We start from the raw sequence: 24356 nt of genomic DNA on the forward strand, positions 1-24356 counted from the left end.
CGTGTTGGGAGCGGAGCTCGGCCCCGTGGCGGCTGAGAGCGGGTGGGGCCGGGGCTGGGCGCTTCGTAGTTGAGCGTTCCCGGGTACGTGCGGCGGAGAAGCGGGAAGGGCGCGGAGGGGGGGGCCTTGTCCTGAGGGTATGCAGCACCTTACGGTTGTCCTTTGCAGAATGAAGACCATTCTCAGCAACCAGACCGTTGACATCCCCGATCAAGGTACGTGTGCGGTCGAAAGGCGTGTTGTGGTGCTGGCCCCACAGCCGGGTAACGCGTGTCTGCCTGTGCTTTCCAGTCAGTGTGTCGCTGAAGGGCCGGACAGTCATTGTCAAGGGCCCCAGAGGAACCCTGAAGAGGGATTTTAACCACATCAATGTGGAGCTGTCTCTCCTGGGAAAGAAGCACAAGAAGGTGAGTGCTGCATAGGTCGTTTTCCTGCTCACAGAGGGAGGGCAGTTTTACACTTACCTTAACTCAGTCGTGTAGGAGGTTGAACTGAAATGTTAAGTTGCAAAGTATGGCTTGTAATTTTTCCCTTATTTCACTGTTTTCTGAAAGAGACTCATCTCATGGGACCCCCTTGGGCACCATGGGAGTCTGGCAGTTCTGTGGTGTTGGAGTCAATTTATTGTTTGATTTCCTTTCTAGTTACAGACAGTTATTTGGAAAGGGGTTGATCATTATATGTATTGTTTTATAAATGGGTTAGTTTTAGCTAGATAAAACTAAATGTGCACATTTAACTTCCAGAATTGTCAGGTTTCATCAGAATGTTTTCTGAATAACTGCATGATATTTTTGTGTGGTCTTAAAAACTACACAAAAAAGAGGAGAAGTGGCTGATTTCAGCTACTTTTTCGCAAGCATCTAGTATGTCATTAAAACACTGAGCCCACACACAGTGTTTCGTTTAAATGTTGATACACATAGGAGACTGATTTTTGGAATTTAGCATTCGTTAATACATCCCTCAGCTGAAGATGTCAGATTGCCCCAGCTGCTTTGAAGATTTTTTTTTTTTCCTTGTGTTTCATTAATAAGAAATGTTTCTCTTGCATCTGGGGGTTAGAATTTGGAAGACCTGAGCTAGGTGAGCCTTCAGTGATCTGTCAAACAAATCCTTTTGTGCTTTTGTTAGGTGTGTTTGTAAGTAGTTTATCTGAACTTTTCACTCCTGGTTTGTCACATAAACGTTTTGGGCATAGTTCTGAAGTGCAGCTGAAAGCTTTGTTAATGCTTGCTTTATTATTTTTTTTTTTTTAACCCAGCTACGTGTGGACAAGTGGTGGGGTAACAGAAAGGAACTGGCAACAGTTCGCACAATTTGCAGTCATGTACAAAACATGATAAAGGGTGTCACGCTGGTAAGTTTTCTTTTGAAACGGTGTAACTCCTGTCACTTTTGTTACTCACAACAATAAACAGCTTCTCGCTTTAGTGAGAGCTTTTCCAAGCATCCAGGATGGAGCTTTCTCTCATTTTTGCTTTTGTTGTCTTGCACTTGCTGTCAGACAAGTTCTGTGGGTGGAAGAAGGCAGGAATGTCTCTTGGGCTCCATGTCTTGCCCTTGTTTGGAAACTATTTTCCTTATACCTTGGGGTTGGATTTCTCCAGTAACCTCGATGCATCTGTGTTACCTTTTGGTCATGTACTGTTTCAATATCTGATAATGTCTCTTACCACAGGGCTTTCGTTACAAGATGAGATCGGTGTACGCTCACTTTCCCATCAACGTGGTTATACAGGATAACGGCTCCCTTGTGGAAATCCGGAACTTCCTGGGAGAGAAGTACATCCGCAGAGTGCGCATGAGGCCAGGTGAGCAGAGCTGCAGGTGCACATTCTTGTTTGTAACTGGGGTTTCTCAGTTATATGGGTATATATATATATGGGTACTGCTGCTGGTAACAGGTGATGTGAGTGACTATTGAAACAGTGTTTGCCTGTCTGAATTTATGTAATCTTGTGATGATACTTTTACCACTGTTAAGATACATTATTAATGTTTTAGTAATTTATTTTTAGTAATGAGAGTTACTTAGTAGCTAATAACTAATTCAGAGCTAGTTACTCTCATATGAGTTGCAGGGAGCACAGTGTTTACTTTCATTTTTGTGAGATCTCTTTAGCGTTTATAGTTGGTGCTTAATTTTAGATGTGTTTCTGTTTTAAATATTGCGCATGAATTAGTTTCACACCACATGATGTTTTTGGTCTTTCAAGTGATGATGTACTTTGAATTTCCTGATTGCCTGGGAGCATGTATGCAAAACTGTTATCTCACCTGCTGGTTTTGTGTCTTGCATACTAGCAGTTTTAGCAAAATACCTGACAGAGTAGGTGTGTGATGGAACTTGTTAAACTTCTGAAAGGGGAAGACAAAACATGTCACAAACATGGTTACCTTAAGGCTGTAGGGAAGACTTCCCATAACCTTTTTTTTTTTAGTAGTTCCACTTCTGGTGAAGGCATGGTTAAGGATGTTTAATGTGTTTTGGGGTGGCTTTAGGTGAAAGCATCAGACTTGTCCAGAAACACTGGTAGATACAGTGTGGAGTTACAGGGGCTTTGATTTACTGTGGGGTATTGAGATGGGTTGGCTATTGTAGTTGATCTTTTTTAAGTCAGCTTTTACTTCAAAGGCAGTAAAATCCTAGCAAATCCTGGTGTAAAAGCTAACATCTATTGACCAAATAGATTAAACTATAAAAACTTGTATTGTTTTCCTCACAAATGAAAGTTTCCTGTTAGGTGCTTGAATGTCCGAGTGTTTACTTCTTGTGAGTATTTGTAGTGTTGCTGGTATAAATGTGATGCTTGACATGTCAGAGGCAGGTTTTTTTTAAACGACTTTTGATGGGATTACTCCAGTTCTGTCTTCCTGACCATGAGCATGTGGCAGATGGCACCACCTAGCTGGTGAGGCCGTGCTGGCAGGATCTCTGGCCTCTATGCAGTGTTGGTGATTAATGCTGGGTTGTGGTAACATTTAAGTAGGGATACCAAGTAGTTGATTTCAATCCTGAGCATGAATTGCACTGATCTTTTGAGTTCTGAAACTGTGAGGGAGGGCAACCCTGGAAGGGATTTGGGGAACTCTTAACAAAATCACAGAAGCTAATTATTGCCTAGCATACTGCTTTCTAGAGCTCCAAGCTGGGACAGGACACAAATATTGTTTCTTTAGTACACTAATGCCCTTACCAATAATACGGATTGTGCATTTTCCTTTCTGTAGGTGTTTCCTGTGCAGTATCTCAAGCCCAAAAAGATGAGCTGATCCTTGAAGGGAATGACATTGAATTGGTCTCCAATTCAGGTTTGTGAAAGTAGATGGGATGGGAAGATACAATGATGTGGCTGCTTTTATCTGAAGATGTCAGCTTAGCAAAATATCTTTCTTAAACCTTGAGGTAAACGACAGCTCAGAACTGTATTCATTGTAATTGCTTCAAGTCCACAGAAACTTGTGGGATTTTTTGAGTCAATCTTGATGGCTTTTTTGGTACCAAACTCTTCAGCTTTTCAGTTGTACAGGTGTGCAGTAGTAAACTGTCACTGCCCTCAGTTACAGCTGAGACAGGCTGAGTGCAATGTGTCATGTTGTCATTAGACTTGACAGGATTTCAGGTTGGTAATTCCTTTCTCCAGATGACAGTTTCATACATTAGTTGAAATACTGGAGAGCAAACAAATGAGTTGACGTTGACCTCTTTGTTTTGTGCACGTGCTCTTGCTTTGTGCACATGCTCTTGCTTTGTCTGCAGCTGCCCTGATCCAGCAAGCCACTACAGTCAAGAACAAGGATATCAGGAAATTCTTGGATGGTATCTATGTCTCCGAGAAAGGAACAGTACAGCAGGCAGATGAGTAAAACTCTTAATAGGTTGGTATCATTTTGACACAGTTTGTACATCTTTGTAGAAATAGTTACTTGACCTGGGGACTTGACAAGGTTTATCTGCTTCACAAAGCTGGGGTTAAGTGGGTTCCCAAGAGGGGTGCTGTTGTGCTTGTAAAGGGCATCAGCAGCAGTTTTATCGACGTAAATTTTGCTAGGTCTTCTGTTGGCAGCTTTCCATCTCTTGTCATGGGGTGCTTTTTACTGTGAGGTTGGTGAGGCACTGGCACGGGCTGCCCGGAGAAGCTGTGGCTGCCCTGTTCCTGGCAGTGGTCATGGCCAGGCTGGATGAGGCTTTGAGCAGCCTGGTCTAGTGGAAGATACCGCTTCCTGTGGCAGGGAGTGGGGTGATCTTTAAGGTCCCTTCCAACTCAAACCATTCGGTAATCTGATTTTATGATCAACTTGGCATTATGCTACTGGATGGAGAAATACCTGGCTCCAGACAGCTGTATTCTATGCTGTAAATGCCCGTTATGATGGGGCCTGAGAATTTAAACTCAGCATGACAAATGGGTTTACAGCTGTTTACAGAGCAGACTTTCTTAGGCTCGTATTCCTCCTGGTTGGATACTGCCTTCACTAAAAACAGTGTTCAGTGAGTAATTTACTTGTAAAGGTCTTCTGTGTAGTTTGTGTATAAATCCTTGTAAACAAAGGTCAGTTCAGAAAGGATTATTTATGCTGTGGGTGTACATTTGTTACTGAAGATGAGTACAAGGGGTTAGGGATGGCTTAAGAATTTCAACTGCTAAAGGAGTTTGATACATTTCAGCTATCTGTGGTTTCGTACATGGTGCAAAACACTTGTGTAGGATGAGACAGGCTGACTTTCAAATCAGTGTGTGCCTGTGTGCCTTCTGAACCTGAGCTTGTGACAGAGGATGCAGAGGAAGGGCATTGCATAAACTTTTTTAACACTTGCAAGCTACTAAAAAGATTATTTTTAGTGCTGTTCTGAGTTCCTCAAATGATAGAACAGCTTGTTACCTGCTTGCTAAACAGTCAGGAGCTGTTGTGTTTGAAGGCATCTTTAAGTAATCTCTGAATAAACTTCAGCAAATGCTTTGAGCCGTTAGTGTCTGTCTCGCATTAAAATGTATCAGGTAAATTGTCGTATCTATAAACTTTCACATTTGCAGTGCTAAAACCTAAAGCTAAAATCTCTGAACTTTTTTGTTTGCAGTTACCTGGATCCTGAAACAAACCACCATGAGACATTGTATCAGGAAGTGCCAGCTTGAAGAATCTGATCCAAAACTCAAGCACCATGAGAGGTTTAATAAAATATAATGTATTTCATATCCTGGCCTCTCTCTTTTTCTTCTTTTTCTTTTCTGCCAAGAACTACAAGTGTGGACCCACAGTGTAAAATCAGGAAGGGGTAGTTTTAAATCGAAGCTTTAAGAAATAACGAAAGCTTTGTTCTCACAGAAGGGAACTAGAGTTCTTTCATATCCTTTCAGAGCCTCAGCCTGCAAAAATGATTTCCCTGTACAATTTCTGGAGGGGAGTTCAGCCTTGAGATGACAATCTGAAGTAGATAAAAACGAAAGCTGGGGTCAGTAGAACAAGGTTTATAAGGCCGTTTAAATTGATACAGAATACAAGAAGTAGTATGAAAATACGATGCCTTAGCATTTTGCTCAGCTAAGGAAACCAAGTGCTTGACATCAGAGTGCAGGCAGAGCTTAGTGCTGAGTTTCGCCACCTGGGTCATCTTGGGGATAGAGCTCTGTTTATTTCTTGGTTACTGATCTTGTGTAGCAACATGTAATTGGAGTGTTGTGTGATTTTTGTGCCACAGTAGAATCTACGTTGTTACTTGTTGAATTCCATTTTGAAAAAAAGGGTCACACAAAATGCTGGGATGGTGCAGAAACCTACTTGGCAACAAGTAGCTAAAGCTTACTATTGAGGAAAGCACCTAGGTGTGCCTAAAGTTCACACAATTTCCCAAAGCACCCACTTGTGTGATTCTGCAGAGTTTGATAAATGGAAATGCTAAAGGAGTCTTCTAAAATTCTGTGGGCTCCCACAGCACACTTGGAATTGAAGAGTTTTCCTGTCAATGTAGTATGCTGAGAAGGGGACAAAAACCAAACCCAAATGTTAATAAAACATTGTATCACCTGCAGACTTTCTGGTAGTAGGTTCAGATTTCAAATTATTAATCTGTCAAAAAGTGTAATTGCATCTAAAATTCTTACGTTTACTGCTTTTAATAATTCCCAGCTTCAGGCTGATCTAGTCAGTGTCTTTGGGTGATGTCTTCTGACAACTGTGCTGTTCTGTGCCAGTAGAGTGCCTCATTGTTATATTAGTACTTACCTTTTGAATTAGTGAACGTTCTGTGATGTTGACAAGCATCTGAAATATAGTGGAGAAATAATCTCCTACATTTATGAACTGAAACTCAAGATTGAGGCAAGTATTGGGAGTTTGGGGGTCAGTCAATTCAGTCATCTGTCCTCAAAGTAGCACTTCCACAAAGCCCCTAGTAGCCTGTTACGAAGTGGCTGTAATACTATCATTTACATCATTGTTTACTTTATCATCATAGTCATTTACCTTCCGTTTGATGCTATCTTGCATGTTCAGATGCAGTTGCAAGAGGCAGTGTGTTTACGTGCCTTATCTCTTGAGAGGTGCTGGGGTACAGCATGAAGTATGTCCATGTGTTCTGGGAACCATAAGACTGAGGTAACTAGCTTCTAGTGGGAGCTGGTTGGGGGTTGCATTGTGTCTTGAAAATGGTACTAGCCACTGGAAAAGAAGGTTATGAGGCAGAGGAGGGCAGTGGGAATTCAACTGATAACCAATTCTTGCGTCTCTTTGAGTTTCTGGCGCAGCTTCACTACCCCTCTCCAGAGGTGTGTGGTACCTGCCTGGGAAGTGGTCTGAAAAGGCCAATGTGAATTTTGAATTATGGTGCAGTTCACAGGGAAAAATGGGTTGGGCTCATTTTGAGATGACCAAAACCAGACCTAGGGAAACCTCTGGGTTTCATCCCTGAAAAGTCTTATGTGAGAGAGGTTCATTTACCCTTTAAGAACATTATGCTTAGGTTGGTAGCTTTTGCTTAATGCAGCCATAGCAATAAACTCATGGTTTTAGCCCACCTATGGCTTGCACTGGCAGTTGACCAGATCTAAAGTGAGAATATATATTTATTTCTCTGAAAAAGTCAAATTTAGAAGTACATTAATCATTCCCATGAGTAGATTAATAGTTACTATTCATCTTCATTGTCTCTGCTAGTAAAAAATTTTATGGCTGCCTCATTTTGGAGATGAAAAATAGTAATTGGATTATTTCGACTTGTCCCCTGTGGATCCAATTACGTTTGCTTAAAACGTTAGTATCTGATCTCTAGTTCACCCAGTATGTCAGAGATACAGGTATGGTGGTTGATAATGGAGCTAACTTGATTTTGTTCTTTTAGAGGTGTTGTCAGAAGCTGGCCCAGGACATTTCGCTCTTGCTGCTGCAGTTAGCTGAACATTTGTGAGCTTTAATAACGCTTTTATTTGTAAACCTGAACAACTGCAGTTTCATGCTCAACAACATTTATCACATGAATACACATCACAGTGCACTTTAGTCCAGAGGCTCATAGAAAGGTGCGTATCAGTTCTCACAGCTTAGTATCTCTTTTCAAGTCAAACTGTTTGACTTGTTATTCTAAGGTACAGGCAATCATAAAATGCTCTTCTTCCCTCTTTCACATAGAAAAAATTATCTTCTGTGTAGAGTAGGTGGGTAAAGGGAATTTCACCAGAAACAAATGTCATCACAGGACTTCCTCCTGTGTGCACAGTTACTTTCTGGTTTTGAACAAAATGCTTGGTGTGTATGACTGGAGTGACTCATGAGGTGTTTTTCCATAATTGTCTGATCTGCACTGTCCTCTGTAGAATGCAAACAGTGACAGATCTCACTGACGGGGGGCTTGTGTCCTCTTTTTATAATGAAACACAGATTCACCAGATGGTTTTTGCTTTAAAACGCTTTCTTCTTTTTCTTTTGTGAAAAAAAATAACGGTTAAAAGCAAGATAAGGGTAGAGAAAAGGCAGCAGGTAAAGAATATTAATGGCTTCTTCTGAGAGATGAACAAGCAGAAGCTACACTGCTTTTCTTGTCTGGAAGGGTCACAGGCTGAAAACCGCAGGTCAGCAGGAAAGCCATTGTTGCTTATAAGGTTATTGTAGAATTTTATTGAAGGCTTCCCCTTTGAATCTGAAGTGAAGAATCCAAATCTGGGTTTAGATTTTTCTTCAGTCATCTTAAATGCATAGTAGCCTTTAATCTTGACTTTATCGATGTAGTATGCTGAGAAGGGGAACAAAAAACCAAACCCAAATGTTAATAAAACATTGTATCACCTACAAACTTTCTGGTAGTAGGGTCAGATTTCAAATTATTAATCTATTGATTAAAAAAGTGTAATTGCATCTAAAATTACTTACGTTTACTGCTTTTAATAATTCCCAGCTGTCTTAAGTAGAAACAGTGCATCACTGTTTTGGGGAATTTTCTGGACCTACTCTGTGAAAGCTGGATTTGAACAGGGCAAGAGCCTGGGAGCTTGCTTGCCTGGGGAAAGCCGGATGCTGTTCTTTGTGGAATCCAGCAGAATCTGCAGTGACTCAAGGGGAGCAGGTCCTCATCTGTGCCATGAGAGGAGCTTTCTGAAAATTCCCACCCTACTCCAAACTCAGTACACAGCTGCATGTTAGACTGCTGCACCTGAGTGTTGGGTGAAAATAATGACATCAAATAGCAGTCCTTGGTGAGTAAACATCTCTCCAGTTCATGGGTAAGCAGAGAGCACTGTCAGGGATGTGACCCAGATTAAGCAAGAGCATTGTAAACTGGGGGATCATTTTGTGAGTGCTGTGAAGTGTCAGTATTAAATGAGAGTACTGTGATGAAGAGCCCTTTAAACAACCTTTAATAACTTACTTCCTCTAATAACCTACTGTTCTTTAGTTTGCAATGTGAAATTAGCATGGAAAATAAATCAGTAGATGCTCATTAGTCCTACACTAATTGAGAAAGAGCTAAGCACTGGAGGAACAAGAAGAAATGCTGTTTCTTCTTGGTGTCAGAAGGTAATCTGAAGCCATGTTTAGCTATGAGTATGACCTGTCTCATTTTTTACACAGCTAGCTCCTAGACAGGAGAAACCAGGATACATAGACTATGTATGTCTAGGGACAGGTGACACAGAAGAGCTTTTAGAGGCCCCATGTTCTGATCAGGGAAGTTGCTAGTGCTTACCAATAGGGAATAGTGAGTGCAGGGATATACTGTGTGTCTCATTTTGGCTGCGTGGTTCAGGTACCAAGGCCTTTCTGTATCCTATGGCTCACTGCTTTCCTTTTAATGTTTGGTTGGAGGAAGTGGGATGGGAGGGGTGAGGTCCCTGCAGCATTCCTCATACAATGAGCAATTGCTGAAGATTATTGCCTTGAAAATTTTGTCCTCTATCTCCACAACTGTTACCAATTTTTCTCTAAAGCAAAGAACTGGATTTCTGTAGGTGCCCAGGGGAAAGCAAGCAGTGGAACAGGAGAGTTTGACTCTCCCCTCAACAGCAGCTCCTTCAAAATCTGGTGACCTCCTGTATTTATTCTGTATGTCCCTTCAGGTCTCTTTGGACTTGCTTGTGCTTCCCTGTCCAACAACTCTAGTTCAGCAAGCAATTAAGGAGACTTCCACCTTTCTTTGTAGAGTAGAAATCAGAATTATCTCTTAGGAATTATTGGTCTGATGTGCCACCTTACTAACTTCTGTGTAACTACCCTGCTCTATGTGCAAGTCCACATGGATTCTCACATGATTTAAAGAGGATACAGCTGTGGCTGTATTTCACATAAGGAGCTTGATTCCATTGCTTTGTGTTGTATCTGCCCTGAGTGTGACTGTGGAATCGGGCCCCTCAGGGCTGAATGCCAGTGGCCAGTTTCTACATGTCAACCAGAGCTGCTTGCTCTGTCTGGGGCAAGTCTTAGGTGCTTGCTTAAGGAATGTCTGGGTCTGTGTCACAGAAATGGCTCTGGGGAACTTGAAGTTATCATATCCTCACCTTTTAAAACCTCTTGTACGTATTTTCCCAAGTAATAATTTCGCAGTTCATCATTGTCTAAGGACTGGTCATCTATTCCATTTGCTGTGATGTAAATATCGATGTTGCCATAGGTGTTTTTAATCCACCTGAGAACTTTGCGTAGTCCCCAAGGCACCACTGCCAGACGAGAAGGGGAGCTCAGGCAGGTGATATCCTGCAGAAATTGAATGTCACGATCAAATTCATACCGGCTCCCATTCTGAGGTTCGTGAACCACAAACCTGGTGGTGAAATGATTCAGGGCGTAGAAGTCCGCTGCACCTTTGATGAGCTGCTTTTCCTTGCTTGTGAAGGATGGCAACAAAGAGTATGAGAGGCCATTTCTGTTTTTAGAGCTGATGTATTCCCTCATAGTAGCTGGATAGTCCCCAGTTTTAAATATGGGGTTGGCAAACCAGCCTATTTCGAACTGAAGAAACCTGTTGGCAGCTTCTGAATGGGATTCAGAGTAGGGGTTGGCAGGCTCAGCCCAGTCCGAATGCAGGGACAGAGACACTTTGCCATACTGAAAGGACCGGTACTGCTCATCGTATATTCTCCAGGCCATGGCATGTGCTATTAGTAAATTGTGTGCTGCCCGGTATGTGTCATTGCTGCTCCTGTTGTAGACATCACTTAGCCGGTTAGGCTCATTTATTGTAATCCAGAGTTTAACCAAATCGCCAAGTTCCTGAAAACACAGAGCTGCATAGTCTTGAAAAGCATAGGCAGTAGACTGGTTCAACCATCCTCCTGTCTGCAGCAATGGAGCTGGCAGGCCTAGGTAGGCATGAGTTGGATAATACAAGGTGACCATGGATTGAATGTTGAGTTTCAGTACTTCGCTAATCACGCATCTGTAATACCTAAGAACTTGCCTGTTGACCACTGACAAATCTCCATTGGGTAAAATGAGCGACCAGTCAAGTGCAAATCTGTAATGGGTGACTTTCATTTTTTCCAGGAGGTCAAGTTGCTTTTTAATACTGACAAAATCTGTGCACTGTGCTGGTCGTGTTTTTAGCTTCACCCCTTTAACTTTGTGTAGGAGCCCGTCTCCTGTGACGTTCCAGAGGTACAGGCTGGAATCACAGAACTGCGGTGAGGAAGCCACAGACTCTGCCTGTGAAAACAGCAATATGTTACAGCAGGGTTTAATTAAATAAATGCCTGCTTGTAATCTGCATTTCTGCCTGTGTTTGGCTATGGGATTAGTGCTGGATGTCAGAAGGTCCTGCTCAGATGCTCAGAGGGAATGAGGATAACCAACTTGCCTATATCAGCTTTGTCTGTGCTATTGGTTGTCTTACTTGTTCTGTTCCTTCATCTCCTGAAAATGTCACAATTGCACTCTTTTTTCAACTCCTTGCCACCAGCCTACATGACATGTATTTTCACACAGGTATATCTCCCTGATCGAGCTTACTCTGTGGTCATGCAAACAGCAGCTGGCAGGAGAGCAGGGTCGTAAGAACAAGCACCAGGGGTTATACAAGGCAGGCATGGATTATTTTGGCACTACTGGTGAGATCAACCTTGTGAAACTGTGGCATAGTGTTCCCTGGTCTTACTGGTAGTCTGTCTGCCTATGCAAATATCTGACATAAACAGCTTGTAGCATTTAGTCATATCTTTATTGTCTCCTAGTAGTTAACAAGGTTCTATGTAGCACATGATTTTTTTTTATTCCAATGTGCTGATGTTGGTTATCTTTGTGGTATAAATCATTTTAAAGAATGGCTGTTACCCACTTGTGTAAGCAGCACCCAGAGCCAGGCTCAACCCAGGAATTTGTTTCTGCCTTGTCCATTAGCTTTAGACAGGACCTTGAGCCTGCAGGTATCTCTGCTGCCACCAGCATAACCGCCTTGTCCCTCCTCTATGCCACCCTCTCCATCACGCTGTCGTAGGCATTCCTATGGCCATGCTGCAACTGGATTGGGAAACTCCCCTGGTTGAAAAATAACCCAGGAACAATTGCTTGGGGTCATCTTCTTGATCTGATCTGATCTGCCGCATGGAGATGCAAACAGAGGGAAGGTGAGGGAGAGCCAGCCTTGGGAGGGCTCCTGCAGAGGTATTCTGCTGCAGGAGCATGCAGCACTCTGTGCCTAGCTCACCCCAAAGCCTGTGAAATACATAAAATTGAATCTATGCAATTATGGCTGGGCTTAACTCGTGTTTGCAGTGTGCACTGAGATTCCTGAACACCAGGGGCCATGCACAGTCATTCGTTCACACAGTAAAGCTGTTGATCATTCTGCCTCCAGCAGTCTTCCCAATATTTTACACTTACCTTGAGAACAGACTCGGTGATACCCCAGGAGAAGTCACATGAGAATTGAGCTTGCAAGCTTGGGGTAGACTCCCTTGGGAAGAAGCCATTTTCTTGTATGATTTGTTTATAATGAAGTGCAGATGACTTGGGAATCCTTTCCTTTTTTTCACTTTTGAAATCCACATAAAACAATCCGCGCCTGATGTTGTAAGCATGTTGCCATTCAAAGCCATCAAGGAGTGACCAGGCTGTGTAACCAAACACGTCTATGTTATCATATTTAATAGCTGTGTAAGAGAAAGTAACATTCATGAGTCATGTTTAATAACACACATAAGGGATATTTATGAGTTAGGCCTATTCACTTTGAAAATCTTGAGGGTTTTCTCAATGCTCATAGGATTATTGGTCCATTGTAACTCATTGCAAAACTGTGACAGACATTATCTATCTTAGTCTTTCTTAATTAAAAAAAAAACATGTGCATCTCTCGTTCCTTAAGAAATTAAATTACTATGGGATGCTGTATTTCTGCTCTGAGTAAACAGGAAACATTACACCGCATCCAGATTTTAAGATGTATTTAATGATTTGCAAGTAATATGTACCAATGACATTAGAGAATCATGATTAAAAGTGAGGGGTGCAAAAATTGATGTAGTTTATGGCTTTGAAGCTAAAACTCTCTACTTTTATTTGAAAGATATCTGCTGCTCTAACATCTCGGAGTGTCTATTCAGCTTCTAAATTGAAAAATTAAATGTGTCAGCAGGGACATGTAATGACTTTAGAAGAAGCTGGGCTCATCAACCCAGAGACTGCAGTGCTTGATTTATTCACAGATGGGTGCAGCACATGCATGTTTTTTCAGGCAATTTTAATGTCCTTCCACCTTCAAACGAGTATAAATACAACCTTTCACATACAATATATGAGAAACATAAGAAATGACTGTTTTCTTGGATGTGGAACCCAATTCTCCAGGAAGGACAACAGAACTTCCAAAGCAGCTTCGTGCTGGACACCAACTAACAACAACATTCATTACCCACTTACAGCGTGTGCCAGCTGGCAGCCTGGAAGAAAAAGTCCAAACTCCATGGTCAGTCATGTTAGCTGCCTGTCGCCAGCTTTAATCTAGGAAATAACACAGTGTAACTCCTCATGTTAACCTTATAAGGGCTGAAATACCAAGGGCAAAGCAATGACCAAGTGGGGTTACTGAGGATTTTGATGCAGACAGCACTATTTCACCTGTAGTCCACTGAGAGCAAGCCAAGGAATAAAGATGAAGTACTCTGATTTCAAGCTCTATTCTCGACCAGCATTGTTTTGCCTTATTTTCTCAGGACACTTAACAAGGAGCTGAAGGTAGTGGAGGTCAGGATTTAATTAAACTCCTGTGTCACCAGGGGTGAAATCCACAGAAGGATATCTCAAGGCATTTCTGCCTCTGCTTTAGGGGAAGCCTTGAAGTCCTTTTGCAAAAGTAATAGTTGCAGTATTGACAGGCATGTACATGCCACTAAGAACCTATGGTTTCAATTGCATTCCTATATCATAACTGAGGTGAGTTCATTGCAGTGGTGATGTTATACATCACACATTTTAATGACTCGCAATGCTGTGAGTTAAAGACATACAGAGCACAATTTACAGCATCTTCCTTGAACACAAACACAGAATACAGCTCCTTATAGCCTGTTACATGGTATCTTAACAGCCAAACCGTCCCATTGCAATTTAGCCTATATAAATGATGTTTTGAGGTTAACGTGATCTAATTGATTTGTTGCAAACAGCAAATTTATAACTGACTTCTCTATAAGAAAAAATATGAAAATACATTGCAAATATTATTTCTGATCAGACAAATTGAAGTTTGCTTCATAAAAAAGTGGCGAAAGTTAAGAGAGAATCCTGTAGTCCATGGCAGACGTTGAAGTATCTGCATATGTAAAAATGTAGATAACAATTCTTGAGAAGCAGTTAAGGGTTGAACATAGACCAAGTATTTCAGAAGTGTGAATCCACAGATGGTTATTACAGCCAGGTCTGCTGTGGAGGATTCAAAAAGAACACACTATGGATTTTCTTACGTATGTGTCCGGACATCTACCTGTTCCACACCTCCAACCAGGCCTGCATCTAGACTTTGCTGCTGGGTCACTGCACTATCTAAAATATCATAAACCAAACACTGGAATGTAACCTCCTCAAAATCTGGAAAAGGCAGGGCATATCATGCAGTTGCACTATGTGAAGCTTACAATTTGAACCAACTTTTGGATAATCTTCATTTGGGGCTTAACTACATTTGTTGGTGATACAGTACTTCCTGACTTGGTGTCAAAGTAAGCCATTACTTGTGTTTTTTCCTTTCTGAGCGTAAGAAAGGTTCCTGCAAAGGGATCTGAGCCACCTCATCCCAGCAGTGTGGCATCAAAGTGGGGCAGCCTGCTGGGAGGATGCTGATAGGGACCAGCACCCGTCCCTCTCCCATAACCACCAAACTGAGGGAGGGAAAGGAATACTGGTTTTGCAGAAGCTTTAGGCACCAACAGCATTTATATTTAATACAAAATTAAACCTTTTGCCTTCAGAGGGCACCCCTCTAGATGGCTGTATGAAGGGCAAATACCAAGATTAAAAGTGTGTTGCTAGAACTCCAGAAGAGTGGTTACCCTTCTCCTGCTGATTTCCCTCATGCATTTTACATTGGAGTAGTACCCCAGCGTGGCAATGACTGTCTGTAGTCACAGTCTCATTTCCCTGCTGTCAGTGTTTGCACATGCACAAAGGCTTTACGGTTGGGCTGCCAACACTGAAAACTGATATCCAATAGATTTGTTTTCATTAATTCCTTTCATTCTGACTCAGTTTTGTAGTTATTAGTTTTAAAATCCAACACAGATGTTGGACTTTAGCTTTCTGGGACAGAGAGTATGTTTTTTTTCTGTGTTTGTACATCTTGCACCAGGAGATCCTGATCCATGATTTGTACTCCTGCAGTATAAGTAATTAATAATTAACTTAATTGCCATTATCTATTAAAAAATAAATAATTACATTATCAAATGATCTTTAAGAGCTCTCCAAAAATCCAACAACTAACTAACTTGTGTACAAACCTTGTAAAACCTTATTAATGAAGTTTTTCATCATGTAGATGGCTGTGGTGTCATCTGTTTTCACATGGCTGTCAGTGAACCAGCCATTCTCTGCAATCAGGATTCGAGGGCTGTTGTATTCCAGTTTAATCCAGTTCAGTACTTCCCTCAAATTGAGTGACAAATGTTGTCCCATTTTTGGTAGAGTGTTTGGAGGTTTAAAGTTATTAGGACCGAAGGAAAATGCAAAGAAGTCAGCTGTTCCCTTTATGTAGTTCTTTTCATCCTCAGTAAAGTGTGGCAAAAATGAGAATTCACTTTTCAGTTCTTCTGGATAATCACCATCCCCATGGATGGGTTTAGCAAACCATCCGAGAACTCTGTCCATGGATTGCTGACATTTAGCAATGTCCAAAGCATCTTCTGATTTGTTAGGTTCAATCCAGTGGGATCCTAGTACTATGGACATCATCCCCTTCTGGTATGGTTGAAAGTGGGTTTTGTAGTTGTGCCAAACTTTTGCATGAGCCTGATGAGAGAAAAAACCAGCATTAAATCGTAACTCTCTGATAGACGTCTGTGTATGTTGGCAGCCAGACAGGCAGGGAGCTGCATCTGATTCACTGCGGACTGCTGTGGAAATATTAACAGCTAAGGCATGCTAGTTACCCTGCTCAGCTGTAATGGGCAATTACTGTGACACTGCAAGATATGTCAAGATGATGCAATGCTCAGTATCTCATGTGTGCTGTTCCTATGACACACGAGGGCTCTGGCTTTTTCCCTGTTAGCATGGGTCTAAATTTCATGAGATGTCCCAGCAGGGCTGTGAACAGCTGTTACACAGACACTTTGGGAATAAACAGCTGTTAATGGTGGGATTTGAACTCCATGATCCAGACATTCCCATCTAGGTCTTTGTCAGACAGTGATTGCTGATACAGTTAAAACCTTAAACCATTTTTACAACTGTTCCATAAATTATGCGTCTCAAATGATGTTTCCTTTGTCAGTGTTGGCTCTGCTCTATTCACTGCTCTGTGCTATGGGCATTACATGGATTTACTCTGATCAAACCACGTCCAGCCCATCCCTCTTCTTGGGATAATCACATGAGTACGTGTTCAATTTTTGATATTTGCACAGTCTCTAAACATAAAAATTTGCAGAAAGGACCCAACTGTGAAGTTTGAACCTAAATGTCAAGTTTCACAGTTCTGTGTGAGAATTTTGATCCAGGATTTTAGTTCATTTCTTCTCTGAAGCTGCTATAATAATTCTGACAGTACATGTAACAGCACAGAATGAAGCTTATTAAGTAGAGACCAACCACATTTTGGTTTTAAAAGGAAATTTGGCAGCAGTATCTCATAAGATCTATTTGGTATGGCCTATTTTAGTACTCAGAGTTAGCCAAATATTGACTGCACTAGGGCAGGCAGAAGTTTTGCTATTGATGTTAGTGACAATGAAAGTATACCTTGTATCACATCTCACTTCCATGTTTCTGATTATCATCATGTTTTAGAAAGTTTAACGTTGTCACACACCAGAATTACCTTCAAATGTCATGTTGTTAATTACTTAAATACAAGACTACAACAGTCAAAATTTACACATAAAAAGGAATACCTGGGAAACTGAGGAACCACTAGCATTGTCAAAGTCCCACTGGAAAAGGGGAGAGCTATGGTGTCAGAGGAGGGTGATTCTGGATTACAGCATGAATCCTGCCAGGGGTCTGACACATGGGAGAGGGGCTGACCTCTCCTGTTCAAGGAGTTGTCAAGTAACTCAGGGTTTACCTTATTCCTGAAGTGTGGCTTTATACTCTTCAGCTGGACAGAAAATAACTGTTTGCACCCAGAAGAAACATTGAGAAGCATTGTGAAATACTCAGAGTGCCGAGTTAGGCTGCCATCATTACCAAACCAAACAGCATTGCTTACCTTTGACAATAATTTGAGTTAATTTATCTAGAAACACACAGCCTTGACAGTTTAAAACAACAGAAGACCTGATGTCAGGTAGATATTTGGCTAACCTGGCGAGTACCAAAGAATTACAGTTTGTGAAATTTTGTGTATCTGTTGTTTATGGTTTCTAAGGTCATGCTCGTAACATTTGTTCAAGGTCTGTCTTTGAAAATACTGATAAAGCAACATTAACCTTTGAAATGCAGGTTCTGCAGCTGAAAAGGGAAGTCAGCAAAATTGTACTCATGAGGCAAACTGCAAGATACAGTCAAAATATTACAAAATTGATTTATTTCTTATCAGGCTCATCAGAAAATTTCAGTGGCCAGTGCCATCTCTTCTTACCCTCACTGCCCTCTCCCAGAGGTCCTCCAGCCTGGGGTGGCTGCTGGAGCCAGGCTTGCTTTGTTCTCTGCCCCTAGTGATTTCCTAACTAGTTTGTATTTCATACCCTTCAGACACAGTCTACTAACAGCACTGTTGAATCACAGGTACGTGGCTGCATTGGCTTAACAAGAAAAAACCTGCTGAAGGCAGCTATATCATGTACAGTGCCAAGCAGCATGACAATAGCACCAGGTAAATCTTAGTAATTGTACATTTCTAGGCAAAGCGGAGAAAGAGGACTTTGCCAAAATCCAACTAATTAGAATGCAACACTGACATGTAAAAGACAATCAGGGACAACTCACTGTATTTGTAGGCATCTTTGGGAGGTAGATAAGGAGAAAGTAAACTTACTATTAAAAATATTGTCTACAGTACAGAATACCGCCACAAGTATAATTCTACAGGAGTAGATATCAAGTACAAATAAATACATGTAATATGAGTCAAGATAGGATCCCCATACACAAACTCACCTGCGTCACTAATGTCTCTTAGTACTGAGGGTTAACTCTACTGGAAAAAACTTGCTCTATAGTAAGGGTTTTTACAGACATAGTAGAGACAAAAGCATGTGCTTGACTAGAATTCTGTTTTGAGATTTAGACTCTGTAAAGCAGCTTAACATCCTCAGATGGAAAGTGTTTGCTAAGTGCAAACTATTGTTGATAGAACCAACTGATTAATATAACTTGTTTTGTAAGACCACATATGAAACAAACATCAATTTAAAGGCTGTATCATACATCAAATTGGCTATTTTAAGTAAATCTTGACTAATCTTTTTTCAGTTAGAGTTTAATCCCTAATCTTTCACTTTCATTGTTAGATCAAGGACAAATGTCAAGGCTAAGTACACAGTGAAAGCAGGATCAATATTGTGTGTTTATTCTAGATACATATGACATTAATTTCAGCATATTTTCCTGGTATCAATATAGAAATTATTGTATAGACTTGAAAGTCAGAGAGTGGTAAGTTGGTTACTATTAACCCAGTAAAAAGGTTAGATAAGTAAATTTAATAAGATTAGGGCAACAGTATTGTTCTCTTCTTGAAATATTCTTATGCTCCTTCAAACTCTGATCCTGTAATTTATCATGTATGTACACAAAGAGCTTACTACTGAAAAGACCAATATTTTCCAATTCTTAAGATGTGTTAAAGTCAAGCAATTTTCCTTGAATATCTCAGCAATGAGCCCACCAAACAATGTCAGGGGTATGTGGAGTTGTTTGAGTGTGCAGGAGAGCAAGACATTTAGGAAAACTAGAATTATGAAAATGCTCATAAAATGATTCTGGCTTTGTGTTTAATTGTTTTGTTCTTTAAACCATGAAGAGCCAGAACACAGAGTCTGAACAGGCGGTGTTAAACACTTTAAAAGGCAGGCAGGTGTGTGTGGCTTATTTGGAAAGCATATTTCAGTTCAAGGCCCTGTTGATCTGTGGTAAAGATGACATGTAGTTGGTAAAGCTGAAGCCCTTATTTTGGAAACTGACTTTGAATCTCAATCCTTGTGAAGGAAGAAAGGGCTGTTGCAATGTAGGCAACTAAATTTCTAAGAGGGTGCTTTGAAAGTCTGCCTTTACTTAGGATTTACTAAGAAACTTTTTGTGTGCTGTCTTGATTTGGGTTATGTTTTAAATGATAATTTCCAAGAAGTGTAAAAAAGATAATCTGCAAACAACAAATCATATAAAAAAAAGTACGAATCAGTGCTGAATTTTACACCTCTGATGGCTACTACTGCTTTCTGAAAAATCTCCCAGCAAAGACTTTTACAGGCATAGACAATTCTGCCTAGGAATTTGATGGAGATAGATTTCCCTCTTCCTGTAAGAAATACAGGCATTGGTGTAGCTTCATCTAAATCCTGAGGAAAGGAGGCCCCTTTGGAGGATGGGAAGAAAGTGTCTGGTTGGATGTAGAGATTAAAATTACTCCACAGTCATTCAGCAGAAACTGTTTTTTAACAAGAATCAATCATAGGACTTCTATGGGACATGCTCATCCAAAGATCCCAAAGGCAGCAGTGTCCACAAAGAGATCCTGGCATAGTGAGAGCTACTGAAGAGCTGGGAGTAATGCAGCTGGGCACAGAGGTGAACCTGATCTGTGACAGATCTATGTAGAGGCATCGTGTTTGAAAGGGAATTTATCACCTTTTCCCAGTATTTGATATGAAAGCGTGTCCACGTGGAAAACTGTTAGGGAGATCTTATTCTGTCAGTTTTCCTTTGGGCTTTTCTGACAGGTGGAAAGGAGTGTGAATGACCTTTAACAGGGGTCAGGGGAGAAGCCCCATTCTGCCTGTTTTGTAGCAAAGGAAGAACTGCCTGGAAGGTACTGATACAGAGGATGAAAAGAAGACACCTTGGTGTGCAGTTTGTGATCTTTACAAACCTCAACCTAAGTATAAAAGAACATAACTAGATTGAGAGAAAATGGCAATAATGTATCAGGCATGTATCTCATTTAGTTCCAGCCACAGTGATTTATCTGCTTTATATTTTCTTGCTTCTTGTCCGTTTTATTTACTGTTAAATCAAAGAACTCAATCTAACTTTCCTGCGTGCAGTTTTTTCTTCTCTGCCTCAGGAGCAAGTTCATAGTTTTTGTATCTTCTTTGATGTGTCCTTCAAATGTTGCACAGAAAGTTACATGTTATCATTGTTTTCCCATGTTGCTTTCACGAAGTACAGCCTCCTTTAATGGAGAAAGGAGATGATACACTTTTGATGGCCACTCTCCATCTGGTCTGAGGTTTCACATGCTCCCCATGTTAGTGGTAATGATCGCACAGGTAAACAGAGATTTGTCTAGGTGAACCCCTTAGCAATTTATAATTGATAAGCATCAGGCTTCAGAATTCATTTCCATGGAAGCAGTGTAAGGTCCTTCAAAACGATCAGTAGCAACTATTACCCTCTGTGTATGGCCAGCATATAGAGTAACGGGCAAATGAGTTTTTTGAATTGAAATGTTGAGTTCTTCTTCTGTGGATTGTTTCCTCTGCATGGATCTCCCGAGCACACTGCTTAGCAGCCTTTGCTTCTGTATTCACTAGCTGCTCGGTCAAACAGACACCAGATAGTGACTGCTCTGTAAAGTACTTTTTAGTGCTACAGATGGAAAAATATGGTGTGGTGCCATTGTTAATTCTTACCTTAAACTGCTCTTATTGGAAATTGTTTTAAATTATAGCAGGAGAAAATAGGAATATAAGCTCCTATGCCTAGGAACTAGCTACTCTGTAGAACGAAATCTATAATCTATCAGAGAAGATGCTGTAATGCTGCAATAACACTGTTGAGAATACCAGGAACAAAATCTGTGCTTTTCCCTTAAAAAATAAGACTCACTTCAGGTTTCTTTTTTTGTCCTCAAAGAAATAGTACCATGAGTTTAGGACCCAGTGCTGCAGCTGTTGAAGCTACTGATCATGGGATTAAGCCTTCAGGTTGTGTAATTCTGTAGAAGACAGCTGATCAATAAGACTTAAAAATTAAAATGCTAAAACCATCATGTAAATAATATAATTTTGCAACTCTCAAATACAGAAGAGAACATCTGTGTACCCAACTACAGACCTTGCTAGTTTAGCAATGAACATTTTGCAATAGGATCTTACTAAACTAGGATTAGTCATATTTATATATACATACTCTGTTGCAAGTAGAATGGATCCAATATGCAATAAATTTCATTTTAAACTAATAGAATAGTCATTTCAGTGTAGCCAAATGAGTGGTCATGTCAGTGTGTTTCAGTAAGTGGAAAGAATAAAGTAGGAGTATCATGCTCTTTAACAGCCAGATTGTGTAGGCAAAACTTAATGAAATAATAAATAGGCATTTTAAAGCAAGTAATTGCTGAGTCAGCTGTTATGACAACAACGAAATCAACATGAAGATTAAAAAAGACTGCCATAGCCAAGGGTTATTTCTTGTTGTTTTCACAGACCTTGATACTTATTTTAAACACTGACCACATGATTGATTGCTCCCATCATTTCCCATGGTGGTGCACGATCACTTTGTAAAATTTTACTATACTGTACCTTGATCAAATTGTGTCCTACAGAGTAGACGGTGGCTATTTTCCCTTTCTCTCCAGGAGCATGAATACCTGTGCCGTACCCATGCCAAGCAACTAAATATGGATTGTGGATTGTAATCCAATACTTAACACGATCCCCAAAGGTCTGGAAGCAAAAGGTGGCATAGTCATTGAAGATATCAATTAGTGATTCATTTTTCCATCCCCCGTATTTTTCCTGCAGCGTTAAGGGCAGGTCCCAGTGGTACAGCGTAACCACAGGGTCAATGTTTCTGTAGAGTAGAGAGTCAATAAGGGTGTTATAATACCGGAGTCCTTTTTCATTGGGAGCTGCTACCACTCCAGTGGGAAAAAGCCTTGACCATGAAATTGAAAACTGGTAAAAAGTAACACCCAAAAAATCCAGAGCAGACAAGTCTTTGTCCAACAAGGTGTAACTGTCACCGGAGGCATCTGTGCTGTTAGCAGCCCTGAACTCTGAGTAGATGAAGTGGTCCCAGATGGAGGAGCCTTTCCCGTCCTTCCTCCAGCTGCCTTCAACCTGGAAAGACCCCGTCCCTACACCCCAGAGAAACTCTTTGGGGAAAGTGTCATACAAAAACATCTGTGTTTCACTCACAGGGCTGAAGTTGGGGTCCTTTTTCCACACAGATCTTCCCTCTCCAGAAAGCCCAGTAACTATCCTTATGAAAACTAACGTCCAAAAACCAATGAATCTCTCCAGTCGCTGACTGCTCATTATGCTGGTTTATAGAGCCAGTGTTAAAAGTGAGATTTCTTGTACTGCTGCTGAAAAAATCCCATTCATTCGCTGGAGTCCCCAGTGTGCAGACTGTCTTCATTTGCCATGAACTGCCAGAGTGTCTTATCAAAGCTTCACTAAAAGCCTGTGATTGTAACAGCCCTGTCAATGATTAGCCTGAACTGTGAGACCTAGAATAGGTCAGAGAACGGCGTAATTTTTAGGGAGGTGGCCTCTGTATGCCCACTGAGACACCTATCTGTCTTCTTACTGCAGGAAAATATGTTGCCAGAACAATATAAATGCTAGTAACTAATTTAGCATTATTTAAAGCTCATTTATTCAGGTGGGAGAATATAGGTGATAGAGGCTGCTGACAAGCTATTATATCTTTATTCATCATACAGCTGTATTTTGAGGAAACACAGCACAAATACAATTCAGACAACGTAGTCTCCCATTAAGAGGTGATTTATCCCAGGTGTGTAACTGGGTGGGTGTCTGGAAGGGAAGTACATCATTCCTCAGTCCTGCTTTGCTCGAACGTCCTATTTCTGCTGAAAAATTCTCCCTGGACACATGGGAAATTTTGCTGTGGACAAGAGATACATGTACATCCCACTAACTACATGAAACCACAAAGCAAGTCAATATTTCTTTCAAACACATGCAACTGTTCTTCCATCCTGTATAAAAGTCTACTGTTCAGCTCTATGTACAGCAGCAGTACACCATTAAAGGTGTCTGCTCCAGTCCTTAAGCAATTTCCCTAGATTTCTTTAAATAAACACAGTTAGCAAAAATAATGAGCCCTGAAAGATGCGATTTCAGTATTGATCAATTTAACAATCCTGGCATACACAGCTGGGCCATCAGTACAGCAAGTATCTTACAGAGCAATATAATTTAATGCAATATAATTTAATCTTTTAACATATTTCAAATTACAGCAAAACTACCTGTACTGAGATATAGTCAATTCACTCAGTACAGTAAGACTGATGCCTCCTATTTTTGCTTTTCTTGAGGTACACTAACATAAGGTGTATCCACAGGTAGACCACAGCTGCTGAAGAGATTTGTGGAACAAGACAGCGGTGTGAAGTAACTTTGTGTTCAAGAAAGATATGCATGTAAATCTGAAATTTGAACATGGGAACAACTTAGAATAGAATCATAGAATCACAGAATAGTTAGGGTTGGAAATGACCTTAAGATCATCAAGTTCCAACCCCCCTGCCGTGGGCAGGGACACCTCACACTAAACCATCTCACCCAAGGCTCTGTCCAACCTGGCCTTGAACACTGCCAGGGATGGAGCATTCACAACCTCCCTGGGCAACCCATTCCAGTGCCTCACCACCCTAACAGGAAAGAATTTCCTCCCTATATCCAATATAAACTTCCCCTGTTTAAGTTTTAACCCGTTACCCCTTGTCCTGTCACTACAGCCCCTAATGAAGAGTCCCTCCCCAGCATCTCTGTCGGCCCCCTTCAGATACTGGAAGGCTGCTATGAGGTCTCCACGCAGCCTTCTCTTCTCCAGGCTGAACAGCTCCAACTTCCTCAGCCTGTCTTCATACGGGAGGTGCTCCAGTCCCCTGATCATCCTCGTGGCCCTCCTCTGGACTTGTTCCAACAGTTCCATGTCCTGTTTATGTTGAGGACACCAGAACTGCACACAATACTCCAAGTGAGGTCTCACAGGAGCAGAGTAGCGGGGCAGGATCACCTCCTTTGACCTGCTGGTCACGCTCCTTTTGATGCAGCCCAGGATACAGTTGGCTTTCT

The 24356-nt window shown here is 41.1% G+C and overlaps 2 protein-coding genes across 2 annotated transcripts; one reads left to right on the plus strand and one right to left on the minus strand.

Annotated features, from left to right (window-relative positions):
- Window positions 1–35: 35 nt before the first annotated feature.
- Window positions 36–5199, plus strand: RPL9 (ribosomal protein L9). Its single transcript, XM_057407574.1, has 8 exons — window positions 36–83; window positions 169–215; window positions 292–407; window positions 1265–1360; window positions 1682–1814; window positions 3235–3315; window positions 3764–3882; window positions 5084–5199. The coding sequence occupies exons 2-7, from the start codon at window positions 170–172 to the stop codon at window positions 3868–3870; spliced, it is 579 nt and encodes a 192-aa protein (XP_057263557.1). The 5' UTR covers window positions 36–83; window position 169; the 3' UTR covers window positions 3871–3882; window positions 5084–5199.
- A 1852-nt stretch (window positions 5200–7051) lies between these two features.
- KLB (klotho beta) lies at window positions 7052–22701 on the minus strand. Its single transcript, XM_057407584.1, is given in 6 exon segments — window positions 7052–8230; window positions 9990–11133; window positions 12307–12575; window positions 15420–15927; window positions 21825–22568; window positions 22570–22701. Coding segments are annotated over 6 exon segments (3111 nt in total). The 5' UTR covers window positions 22666–22701; the 3' UTR covers window positions 7052–7880.
- Window positions 22702–24356: the final 1655 nt, after the last annotated feature.

The sequence above is a fragment of the Pezoporus wallicus genome, unplaced genomic scaffold (assembly GCF_028554395.1).
Source record: "Pezoporus wallicus isolate ANWC-B61680 ecotype Strahan unplaced genomic scaffold, APGP_CSIRO_Pwel_v1 contig_2492, whole genome shotgun sequence".
Taxonomy (NCBI): domain Eukaryota; kingdom Metazoa; phylum Chordata; class Aves; order Psittaciformes; family Psittacidae; genus Pezoporus; species Pezoporus wallicus.

What these genes read in the sequence shown, in the direction of transcription:
- RPL9 (XM_057407574.1), top strand. Translation starts at nt 170, where the DNA reads ATGAAGACCATTCTCAGCAACCAGACCGTTGACATCCCCGATCAAG. An exon ending in TGATAAAGGGTGTCACGCTG is followed by an intron (nt 1,361 to 1,681) that starts GTAAGTTTTCTT and finishes CTCTTACCACAG; the next exon opens with GGCTTTCGTTACAAGATGAG. An exon ending in TGAATTGGTCTCCAATTCAG is followed by an intron (nt 3,316 to 3,763) that starts GTTTGTGAAAGT and finishes CTTTGTCTGCAG; the next exon opens with CTGCCCTGATCCAGCAAGCC.